Source organism: Anoplopoma fimbria, chromosome 3, assembly GCF_027596085.1.
Source record: "Anoplopoma fimbria isolate UVic2021 breed Golden Eagle Sablefish chromosome 3, Afim_UVic_2022, whole genome shotgun sequence".
NCBI lineage: Eukaryota > Metazoa > Chordata > Actinopteri > Perciformes > Anoplopomatidae > Anoplopoma > Anoplopoma fimbria.
In genome coordinates, this window is record NC_072451.1 from 26,073,571 (window position 1) to 26,086,437 (window position 12,867).

General features: G+C 39.9%; 1 protein-coding gene and 1 long non-coding RNA gene across 2 annotated transcripts; both read left to right on the forward strand.

Moving 5' to 3' along the window:
* The first annotated feature begins 2,186 nt into the window (after positions 1 to 2,186).
* and2 (actinodin2) lies at positions 2,187 to 8,467 on the forward strand. Its single transcript, XM_054596771.1, is given in 7 exon segments — positions 2,187 to 2,222; positions 2,311 to 2,434; positions 4,942 to 4,986; positions 6,340 to 6,503; positions 6,959 to 7,216; positions 7,219 to 7,848; positions 8,081 to 8,467. Coding segments are annotated over 7 exon segments (1,644 nt in total).
* A 2,264-nt stretch (positions 8,468 to 10,731) lies between these two features.
* Positions 10,732 to 11,798, forward strand: LOC129089395 (uncharacterized). Its single transcript, XR_008531134.1, has 3 exons — positions 10,732 to 11,043; positions 11,474 to 11,624; positions 11,711 to 11,798. It is a non-coding gene; the product is annotated as an uncharacterized LOC129089395 (long non-coding RNA).
* Positions 11,799 to 12,867: the final 1,069 nt, after the last annotated feature.

Here is a 12,867-nt window from a genome sequence, read left to right on the forward strand (position 1 = left end):
GTTTTTAACAGCTCTGCTATACAGAATCAGCAAAACAGAGAACTGTGCTGTCAGCATAGAAATGTCCAACAGTTATGGACAAGACAATGGTGAAAACTCTTGATTGTGCGTAGCAGAAGACACAAAGTACTATCTGATAGGGTTTTGTAACATGAACCACTTACAGGCTCAAAGATCAGAGCCAATTAACAAAAGTGTCTGTTATTACAGGAAATAATCAACTTTATGAGAAATTTGTGGAGCACTATTAATTATGAACCCCAAATTCTGGGTGTGCAAGCCAATGTTAAGATTAGACAGGATGAGCTAAGGCCTTAAGTACAGCTGAGGCCAATAGAAACAACAAAGGAACATTCTCTGCTCTTCTGACGGCCAAGACAATATTTGTGAACGCAAGCATTCACTAAAGCTAGAGTTTAAAGCTTTAGTCTGGGATTGCATTGAAACCCTGGTCTAGTGACACTAGCAGAGATGTTATGTGCATAAGCTTTATTGGATGTTAGCACTGATAGCTCTGAGCCAACAATGAATCTGAACATCTGGGCTACTCTCTCAACATGCATTGTTTTGACTTTTATTTCATGCATGCCAAACAACACAAAATTATGTCCAAAGTGTGTTACAAACACAGCGTGATCCCTTGCTGATGTATTACGTGACAGGTAACTTGAAACACAACTTCAGTGCTAACATAAAAGCATCTCATTTTAACAAGGGTCTGTGTTTTTAATGAGTTTTTCTTTCACAAGTAGCATGAGACGCTTTATGGGTTTAAACCCAATTTTTTGTAAAGTTAAACGCAAAAAGAGAGACGGACATCTGAGGGATGTTCTGATTTAAGATGAAGAAGACAACCATTTATCTCCTCCTGTGACAGCCCCAATTATTTTGAATTGTGTAAATTGCAGGGATCATAGCATGATGTAGGGGGCAAACTGTATGTAAGTAGAGAGACAGTAAAAAAACAGCTTTTAGGAACTAAGTGGAAGATGATGCTTAAGGCAGACTAATTTGATTTAGTTTTTAATTTAATAGTAACAATAGGAATCACTGACACTGGAACTGTATGGAAAATTCTAAAGGGAAGATATACCTTCAAAGATCGCCTGTTGGGGTTGTCCCACTTCTTTTCAGCCAATGTTTTATCAGCTATTTTCAACAGGCCACGTAGCACATTCCAAGCATCAGGAGCCTGAACCAAACAAGCCGTGGTGTTGGCATGCTGGTCCTAATGGCTCTGCACCTCTACAGCAGCAGCAGCTTCATTAGTGGCCTACATCTCCTCAGGATTCCAGCTTCCTCCGTGTTGTTAGATAAATAACATGTGAGTGCAAGAAAAAAAAAGTGTTTTCTCACTTCTATATTTTGGAAAACGTGAAACTATCTTTTTTTAATTAACGTCTATGGTCTGGACAATGAGAAAAAAAGTAGACTACGCTTGGAGAGCATTTCTTCCCTCCAATAGCCGCAAACTCCTTATAGCTCCTTTATGAAACAACTGAGTAATTGTGTTCAAAGAGGGAGAAAATGGCCGACAGACTTCTGACCTCAAGTTTGGAAACATTATCAAAAAGGCCGGTGCACCTTCTGCTTGGATGTAGCCCTGCAGCGCTGCATTTAAACGAGTCACGTACCTGTGATCATGGACACACATTTGTCAATACTGATGCAACACAGTAGATATTTTATTCGTTGCAGTGAATTTCTTCAGGGAGACTGTTCTTATAGTGATGAAGCTCTGGAATAAAAACAGGGAGTTCATCAGACTGAGTAGAGGAGTTTGTTTTGTATTCACTGCTTGGTGTTTGCCACTAGATACTTTGTTATGTATCTTACATCAGGACTACCTTCTTGCTCTACTGTTTCCACTGAAAGTTTTATCAGCACCACCTCGATAGCCCCGAGCATTTCTTCATAAATCTGCTCTACTGCAACAGAGACCTCAAGCTGTGTGGAGTTAACAGTTTCTTGTTTTTGAGTTTTCGCCCACGTATCCGTTTATGTACATTTCAAATCTCAAAATTGACTAATGGCTTGGATATAATGTTCCCTTGCATTTTGACCCCAAATTCCAAACCTGTGAGGAAAGAAACAAAGCTCTAAATGGCACTTTGTTAATGTTTCTCCACTGAAAGCAGTCTTCCTGCTCACCTCTGCTAATTATAGGACCCCTATTGGTCGGACGGATGGCAGCGCAGGAGCCAATCCCAGAACGTCTACCAGCATGCCGGAGACGTATGACATGCCTTTTTGTTTTTAATGATCAAGGGGGCTCCTTTAAAAATGTTTCGCTGCCTGTGTGTCCCATAGGTAAAAGGGTTTAAACAGCTCAGGCAACCACAGTTCAGCAAGACCCCCCCTGAAGAAGCTCGATCCAGAGAGCCGCTGGATCCAGAGGTGATCACAGGAGGCCAGAACTTCAGCACCTTTGCAGGTAAGGACTGATGTGAATGCTGCATGTTTCTAAAGGTTATGTATGTGCAGTTTATAGAGCCAAAGCAACTGCCTCCAACTCCAAGGGATTTGTCTTTGGATGAAAAGTGAGAAAGTCTTCAGATCTATGAGTGTGAAACTGTAGAAGAAAATCTGTCTTTTTGAGCGCAGCATGATTCAACAAACAGAAGAAAATTTCAAGCTTTTGGCTACTTGATTTTTCAGTTCAGTCGGTTTATTTGATATTCTGATATTTATAACTAAAGTCTTTTATCTCTCATTAATCCCTGAAAAAAAGCTCCATTACAGCATGTCCCCAATCCTCTCTATTGTCTTGGCATCAGTCATTTACATAAAAGCTCTCTCTTTGTTACAAGTGTCATTGTCCTTCATTTTTAAATCATCAGTTTGCTGAAAAAACAAGACAAAAAAGTCTAGTTGCATTGTACTATTACAGAATGACGTCAGAAGTTCATACTTTATCAAGCATCCTTAAACAAAGTCCTGTTATAACATTATTTTGTTTCTGTCTTTTTACCTCAGAAGCACATAAAACTGAAAATGGCCCGCGCTGGACGACCATCGTTTTTCCTGATCCACACAGGATTCCTGTTAGCTATTGTTTTACTACCAGGTGAGACTTCATCTACACATTTTAACTGATTCAAAATGTGTCTATGACTTTATCTGATATTTGTCACAAATATTTAGTTGGCAGACTGATGGAAATCTACTATACTGTAACTTAACATTTATAACTGCACAGGAAAGATGTAGTCACTTCACTGAAGACACTGATGTCTTTTTGGAAATTAAATGACCTGAAGTATCTTTGTAATCCACATTCTACAATGATAATGTCTTCTAATTCTGAAATTTTACAATAAGTATCTTTAAAATGTAGATTTTTAAGGAAGGAAATAAAAGAACCATGAATGTTGTTGCATATAGAGTTTCTCCACAATAATACTATTTGTGGCAGTGATACTTTGAAACACCATTTAGACCAGTATTTCCCAACCCCTCTGGTTTCAGTGTCCACCTGCAACCCCCCTTCCACAGGTTATGCTTTTCATTTCACATCAAGTCCAAAGCGTGATATTACCTTCTCAGATGGTTTCATTTGAAGGATTTTCAGAGGCCTGAGGAGGTACAAGTACTCAGTATTTCACAGAAAATGTAGAAATCAGTTTTATTTTATTTTTAAAGCCTTTGTTGAATATATTTTTTGCTGTGGTGGAATGAAGCCAAATAGATTTACTCAATTATTGTGCTTAAGTACAATACTGTGGTACCTGCACTCCACTTGAGTGCATCCATATTATGTTACCTGCTAGTCAGTGCAGAAGAAGATAAAAATAATGGGTTTTCACTCCACAACATCCATCTGATAGATTAGATAGAGATATTATTTAGAAAAACATATGATGAGTTTCTAAAATATGACACACGGTACTTATAAACTACCAAACAGAATACAGTATAATGAGGTTAAAGTAAGCTCCACTTAGGCTAAAATGCTATTTTCACAGTAATACATCAGGGACACTATATAATATTATATAATGATTAAATCTACAACAATATAACAATCAAATGAGTTGTTTCTATGCACAACAAATAGTTTTACTTTAGATACTTTAAGTTCATTCTATTGATAATACTCCTGTACTTTTACTTCAGTAAGATTTTGAATACAAGACTTTTACTTGTATTTTTACACCACTATGTTGCTACGTTTACTTATGTAAAGGATTTGAGTACTTCTTCCCCATTTTGGGCTCATGACCTGAGTATTTCTTTAATCCTGTCAATGTCCCTGAGCATTGGCACATTAATCTATGGCACAGATTTATAGAGACACCATTACCCTCATCTCTTTAATACTAAAATAACTTGTGGAAGGCAGCCTGTAAATCTTTCTAAAGTCATAAAATGAAATGTATCCCTGCGCCTTTGGGAGATTTTCCACATTAATAATTTAGGAGGACCGGTAGTTTCCTCCATAATCAGCTGACTTGGCTCGTTTTCTTATACTCGTAAACTTCTGAAGGAAACCACTGGTGGAGCAGAAGACACTCCACATGTGGAAACAGACACTGCACATGTGGAAACAGACATGTGGAAACAGAGATGTACACAGACATGGCCCCTCCCTCCCTCCTTACACAACTACAGTGTATTGGTAATTGGTTTTCATGAGGGCCCGCTCTTTGTAGTTTTACAGGTAAACTTTAAGGAGGCCCCCAGTAGCGGCACAAGCTCCACCGGTCTGGCTCAAAGCCTAACGGAGCGTGCATGTAGGGGTCTGCAGGAGGCGGAGGGGGTGTTAAGTCTGCAGGATGCTGCCTGTTCTGGGGCGCCAGAGCCCCAGCACCTGCCGTGTTTCACCCAGGAGCTTATTAGCAGGTCAGCGTTTTCCCTGATGTTGAGGGAAAGCTCAACATCTGGTCCCAGTCAGAGAACGTCTCTGCTGCTGCTAATGTGGCTGCTGCTCCTGTTTTACAGAGTTTCTGGGGGCCGTTCCAGTGGAGCAGCACAGGAGGGAGGAAGGTAAGGACCTGAGACGTGGCACGTGGGACACGTTGGCTGTTAAGAGTGGCCTTTAAAACTTAAATCACTGCCAGTTATAAAGGATCATTTATACTAATCCTTCTTTCTTCTATTCAGCCAGTAAGCAAAACATACATTCCATAAAACACCCTTTCAAACTTTCAAACAAGATCTTTATTGAATATAAGTTTCCCAAGATGTTCATCATTGATTAATTGTTTTAAAAAATATTTTTTCTTTGGAAAATGGCCCAAACTAGCTGGATCCAGCCTCTTAAACTGCTTTTCCTTATATGATAGTAAACTGAATATTTTGGGGTTGAAAATAGCTGTTTATGCAAAAAAAGAAGTCATCTTTGGCATCTGGGGGTCTGTAATGGACATTTTCTACTATTTACTTTATCCTGACATTCACAGTCAAAGTGATTAAACAGCTTAATCTAATCAAACATATTTATCAGAGTAACAGACGATAAAATTAACTGTTAATCAAATCCACTCTGCCAGAAGTACATTTGTGAATGTTTTTGTTGGCAGAGTTTCGACGAGTGCAGTTTTCACAGAGGCTACACTTTGTGATGTTGTTGTATTGAACGGCTTCATATGAATTCTAAATTGTTCCTGTGGAGATAAAATAACAGAGGCACCAAACAATATGATGTATTCCACTCCAATTTATTTAAATCAAACATCAAGAAGCATCTTGTACATCTCATCCACGAACAAATCGCTTCCAGTTCCGAACTCAAAATAAAACAAGCTCAGACCCAAAATCTTTTACATCTTTAAGGAATAGTTTGATATTTTGGGAAATGAAGCATATTTGTGTCCTTTCTGAGAGTTTGATGAAAAAATCAATACTACTGACAGACATGTGAGTGGTATCGATCCTCTCGTCTAAATCCTAACAAGAAAGCAAATATGCATTTAAAAAAAAAAATGTTGAGCAATTCCTTTATGGACTTCACAAATATTTACTTATTATAAGATTTTTCTACTTATGTGTATGCTTTAAATCACATTTGATTTTTACAGTTAGCTTGTTTGTTTGTTTACATGCATATCACAATACAAACATATAAAATAACTTTACATGACTTAATAAAAAACCACCTATTCATACAACACAATACACATACATAAAAGTGTATTATTTATACATAACTAAGACTCTCTTGTCTCTGCCTATAAATAAAGAAAACAGTGGAAGATCATTGTGAGTCTGGGGACATAAAAAAACACATTCTAAACTGAATAGTAATGAAAACATATCTTTTGAATTTACACATCATTTGTGAATTCAGGCTACAGCACCCTTAATTTAGTTCACTCTCTCCCTCTCCTCTCCCCTCAGTGCCCGCAGTGTCTGATGATGACAACGCCGACGCCATGGAGAACCTGAGGACGCTGGTTCGCAACAGAAGGAACTCCCCCTACTTAGCTCTGCCCCAGTTCAAACGCCTGCCGGACTTCTGGGGATGGTACAAGTACTTCATGCAAAGCCAAAACCAGGAGGGAGTGAGTGGAGTTTGTTTCACATTAATTATTCAGTTTCTCCCAGTGAGGATTATGAAACAGCGCTTGTTTTTCCTGACAACCAGTTTGCATTTTAAGAGAGTACTTCACTTTTTTTTTTTCAAGCTTTTGATAATGACAGTATGAAAGTACTAATATGCCCTGGCCCTCTTAAAATGCTAAATTAATCTGCAATGCAAGTCATGGTCCGGCATGTGTTCTTAGTCCCAGTGAGAGCGCTGTGATTTAAAAGTCAGGCTGTATGGATGAGTAACAAGTCTGTGAGCTGAAAAAGAGAATTCCTCCTCAGAGAATTTATGTGAGAGTCTCTCTATCTACAGCCTCGCATAGAGTCTTTTTAGTTAGATTTTTAGTTCAGTTTTACTCTCTGTTGGGTGTAAATTGTATGGAATCAAAGCGTATTCATTAATTTTGTGCCCTTTTAACTAATATTTCAGGTTGAGGATCTGGATCGTTTGTACATGGCCTACCTGCAGAACAAGCACAGGTCAGAGGAGGGCCCAACTTACAATCACTACCTCAAGCACCTCAGTGAAGTCTACAAGTCGTGTGCCGATTCTGATGACCCAGAGTGCATCTCCGAGTCCACCAGCAAGCCAAAGGCTGCACTGGTGATGCCCGCGCCCATCAAGTCTGCTGCCGTCAGGATGTGCAACCCTTACCTCGATCCCTACTGCCTCTTCCCCCTCGCCCCCATGCTGCCGCCCCGGCGCCTGAGGCAGCTCCAGCCAAGGTGCCAGCCCCCATCCTCACCCCCATGCTGCCCATGCCCCTGAAGAGCCCCACTGGCTTCTACTACTACGCCCCCGTCCTGGAGCCCTTCCTGAGCGCAGAGCAGAGGTCTGAGCTGCTGAGGATCTGCAGCCCGGAAGATGTGGAGTGTCTGCAGTATCATCTGAGGGCAGCTTATGGCTACCGCCCAGCCACTGGCCCAGCCCCATCCTACGCCGCCCTCAAATGTGACCCCAAGGACCCCTACTGCATGCCCACCCTGGTCCACAAAGCCCCCACTGGCTACTACCACCGTCTCTACCCCAGCTGTGACCCAGCGGTGGATCCCCTGTGTGTGACCAACGTCGCTGCTCCCCTCACTGCAGAGGAGGCCCCTAAAGAGCAACACTGCAACCCACTCTTTGACGGCGACTGCAACCCCCTGACCGCCACCAAGCTGTCTGGCCTCACCAAGCCCGTGCTGGAGTACGGACCCCACGATGAGCCTTCACTTCCTGCTGCTCGTCCGGCCTGCGACCCTCGCTACGACCCGTACTGCATACTGGCAGCCGCCGCTGCCCTGCGCAAGCCTGCCCCGCAGATCCCCGAGCACCAGGTCTGAATTTGAAGTCCTGCTCCTAGGAAATCAATAGTTAGATGTTTTGACTAATCTAGTGTAGCCTTAATCTTGCTTGTTGAATGGTTCTATTAATTGTTTATTCCTTTTCATTTGGTTTATTAAATGATGATGTGAAATTAAAAGGGTGCTGCATAATGCTTTCACTTGCTATCTATGATCTGCTTTGCATCTGTTTTGAACCAAAAACACAAATCAATCAATCAACCAGGTCCGCTACAAGCTGGGCGTCCGTGGCAAGACCAGGGAGGGCTACGACTGCTACGTGCACTATGACAAAGACTGCACCCCGGTGAGGTCTGGCTCTGAGGCCAAGTCCGACATCAAGGCTCCAGCCGAGCCTTCCTGCCACCCGTTTGACCCTAACTGCGTCAAGTTTGCTGGACCCTCCGGCGTTCAGGCCCCAAAGCCACACAAGGACGGCCTAATCCTGCCTGACCCCGACTGCGACCCTGAGTACGACTACAACTGCCGCCTGCGTCGCGCCGAGCCCGCCGCTGTTGCTGATGAGCCTGCCGCTGCTGACGAGCCCGCCAAGGAGGCCGCTGTCCCACTCTTTGATGACTTCCTCAGGGGCGTCATGAGCCAGCACAAGTAGATTTCACAAATAACAACAGATTCAAAATCTGCTTGATGATCCATCCTGGCAGAAATGAAGTTCAATCTGAAGTCCCTCATCTTTATGGACTTCACGGAACGCAACCTGTCACAATGTCATCAATATATTAGTTAGTTTTACAAAACTATTAAATTAAATCGTTAATCTGATTTTCTCAGAAAATCCTAAAATATATTCATTTTGGTCTGTTTTTATAAAAAGGGAACAATTCAAGAGAGCCAAGCAACATTGAACATGTGATTAAATACTTTATGTATGTATGTTTGTAGAAAAGAGTCGTATGTATAGATATCTGATAGATTAGGGGTAGTTTGAATTTGTGTTAGTGGGCAAGAATTTCTATCTGTTGTACATTCTCTGTTTCCATTTGAGTTACCCTATTTAATGTTTTTCACATTTCCCTGTACCTCTGAACCTCATAATGCTTCATCTGTTTCCTTTTTTATGAAGTTCTAAATAAATAAAAAGATCTAAAAAACTTCAGAATTTTCTTTCTAGCGGTTAATCACACTGAGGTTTCAGACAGAGATAAAGGTATAAAACCTCATGATAAACATTGTTGTGCTTTGAAAAATGTCTACAGAAATGCTCGGTGTACTAACACACCTAATCACGAATTCAGTGAAAACTCAAACAACATGATGAAATAATCTGTATTGTATTGTCACCTTTTGCAAGTTGTGAGCATGTTTTATTGACTATCAATTCATTTTAGCCAAAACTAACTGCTCAGCTAAATCAAAAGCAAGTGTTGTCCTTAAAATAAATGGTATTCCAGATTTTTGTCTCCAGATTGGAGGCGAGTCCCCCACAGTTGAGTCTAAAACACACTCATGCACAAAACTAGAGTCCGTTGTACGGCATTTACGATGGTGTATAAGCAGGAGGATAAGGATTTGCATAATTATCAATTTAACAACATGATGCATCATACAATATCTGTCCCTGTCCTTGTCAGTACTGAATCTTAGTTTACCAGCTGATTATGACATAATGCAACCACAAAGGCAATCTAGTTGATAAATAAGCATATTTCTTAAATGTGAAGAACCTTGATTTAAGGAATATTAAACTATGAACTGTTGTATTTTCTCTCCCAGTGCTGAAACGTTGTATTATAGAAATGAACTGCAGCCGTGTGCTACAAGGACTGCATGAGCAATCCCCAAGGAGACCAATGCTGCTGCTGTTTCTGACAGTTTCAAAGGCAGATAACACACAGCTGGGTCCAATAATGACTACCTGAACACAACATGCACTCAAGACTGCTGTCTTGTAAAGTTTGGACTTGTGCTGAATTCTACTGTCGTACTGGAATTAAAAGTGTCTGATGCAAGACACACTTTCAGTTTTATTCAAGTTCTGTTTTTATCATCAGCTGTGTTCTGATAATTTTATGATGAAATTAAGTATACAAATGAAGAACAGGAGGCTTATATCACTCTGTGTGAGTCCTTTTGTGTATAGAATATCAATGCCATTAATATAAAGTATTTAAATTTGCTTTAGAGCAGTTGTGGGAAGTAACTACATTTTTTATAGCACAGTACTTATGGCAATCAAAAATACTTATTTTTCCTCTTCACCTATAGTGCTATTTCTCGGTCTAGATTGTTTTGGTGTGAGTTGCCTAGTTTTAGAGATATCACCCACAGATAGGTCTGCCTTCTCTCATATATTAAGGGACTATATGACAGTCAGCTTGTGATGTTCAAAGCGCCAAAAACAGGGATTTGAAAGACTCGACAGCATTGTATGATTTCCCATCACCGTTGCCATCTTTTAGCAATCAGTATGCCTGAAAAGGAAGCAACATTTTGATAGGATAAATCAAATGGCAGTTTTTACTGCTTACTCAAGTGGCAGTTTTTCAAATGGGCATATTTTCTCTTGAATAGGTTGAAACAGTGAAAAATATGCATTCTTTGGAGGTGGAACCAGGTGAGACTTAAAGAGCAGCCTCTAATATGGAGCATACTTCCAGTCTTTTTATAGGGCTTAGCCAAGAACTCAGTTCAGTCCAGTACTGGATTTTAAGTTAAAGGGTTTCCAGTTATCCTGGCTGCAGTGGCAGTGTCCTGTTTGGCAGGGTGGATGGAAGCTCTAGGAAGGGAAAGAGACAATGAGAATGTGGACCACCTTTTATAGCCTGGAAGATCCAGGTGAGCTTAATGAAGTTGACGACCCTCCCTCGTCAGCCAACTGCCTGCTGATGTTGGCCAGGACAGCCTCCAACACAATGGGAAGCCGTCTCAGTTTGCAAAGTGCCACATGGACTGAAACGTGTGCATTCTTGCACTCTTGACCATTTTTAAATAGAAAACATTTACATCTAGACCCATAATAATGATATAAAGATTAGTTCAAAAACTGATCAGGGGGAACCATTATACATCATTATTTGAGAGCTTTTATTTCCTTTTGAATATTCTGACCCAATCAAGTAATCACAAGTCATTCCACATTTTAAGACTTTGATCTTTGCGCAAAGCACGTGTTGCACCGATTCAACAGCTGCATGAGGAGAAATCATTCAGACATGATGCACTTTGAGGGTAAGATGCCTTCCACCTTTCCTCCCTCTTTGCACAGAAATTGTGTTCGAGAGATAAATGCAGAAAGCAGATAGTACAATTAAGCAGTTTTAAATGACTTTTTTATTCTATTTATAACTTAATCTGCGATTTTGAACTTTGAGAGACCCGAGGTGTATTTCCTTGCGTACATACTTCCCATTTAAAGAGGATTTTATGCATTAAGAGTGCATTAGGCCTTAGAATTTGACTACAAATGGTGTTTAAAGGGCCGATTGCACCTTCAGCTTTTGCACGTAAGGCAACATATACTCATAAAACTGTACATTATGATATCTTAAGAAAGGTTACTCCTCACTTATCATGCATTTTCCTACAAAGCCAGCAACACCTGTCAATCTCCTGTCGTTACATGCATGCAGTCGTTTCAAAATAAACTTCTGTTTCACAGGAAACAACTCCGTTGGGTTTAGGCAACAAAACTACTTGGTAAGATTATTGTTTGGGTTAAAATAGCTACGATAGTGCTGAGAGACTAAAGTATGGAAGTTACGTGGTCCCCTGGCTGAAAGATCCCGGTTTAATGGACCCCCCACTCACCAGTAAGTATAAAGATTTTTCAATCTTTATACTTACTATAAATTATTTAGTGGGCTACCTATGAATTACGCTGCATTGTTTTTAATAGGTGCAGCTACGAATGCTGGATGGACCAGCATAAGAAAGACCACAGATGATTCCCTGTTTACAACAATGGAAGCCAACACAGCAGCCAGAGGCTTGTTTTCAAAAACGTGTATAAGGAATTTAAAAGAAAAAACTGTACTATATATTTTTTATTTAAGATAATAAAAAAGGCGATAATTTCAGAAAAGAAATTGCATTTATCAAGAAAACTTTTCAATCAAGTCTTATATTTTTAAGTTGTTTCACTTTTACCAGGTAAAAATCATTTTGGAAATAAGATATAATGCAGATATTTTTCCACTTATTTTTTGAGTTTGACTTAGTGTTTACATGCAGCCTCCAGCAGGGGGTGCTGATCTCTTAGAGCTCCAGAAACTGAGGCTGTCGGTGTGTCTGTCTGTACCTGCTGTCACAACTGTCTCAGAAAATAAATCTCCATCAAATTCTGATAGTCAGAGCTGTTTTAATAACAGTTGTTCTCTATCGCTTTGGCTCTTTTTTTAACAGTTACCTTCCAAAACGTATACGCTTCAAAACCTGTTGTGTCAGTAAACTGGCCAATGCCACCAAAATGAAAAGTAATTTTGTGAGCTGGTCAAACTGTTAAGATGTTTTTTCACCATGTCAACCCTGGAAATGTTTTGTTTTATATTCAGATCTCTGTTTTGTACTTTTTGTTGAAAGTCAATTTTGTTCAGCTGAATGCAATTGTGTATATCGCAATTTGAACAGAAGGTAATAGTTTACTGGGTAAAGTCAATACTGTAGTTCACAAAACAAAGGATATGCATATTTGTATGTATACAGAAAAGTTAGAATTCTACCACCAGTACTTGTTCATTTCTGTAGCATGTGTTACATTTACTGTAAAAAGAAAATTCACCTTTGATCCTCAATGTAAAATTCTAATTATCTGAATAATTTATTGAATAGAAGATTTTGCATTTGATGGCTCAGGATATGAAAGAATGTGTAGAAGTGTTAAGGAGTACGACAATTTCACTGAGAATCAACTCATCAGTTTTGATCAGCAAGCCATGAGCAAATGATTATTGTGCAAGTTGTTTACAATTCATTAATTTCAATTTCATGAAAAATTCAAATCTGCAGTGAACAACAAAATAACATTTCAGAGATTTGAGAACAATATAATTCTCA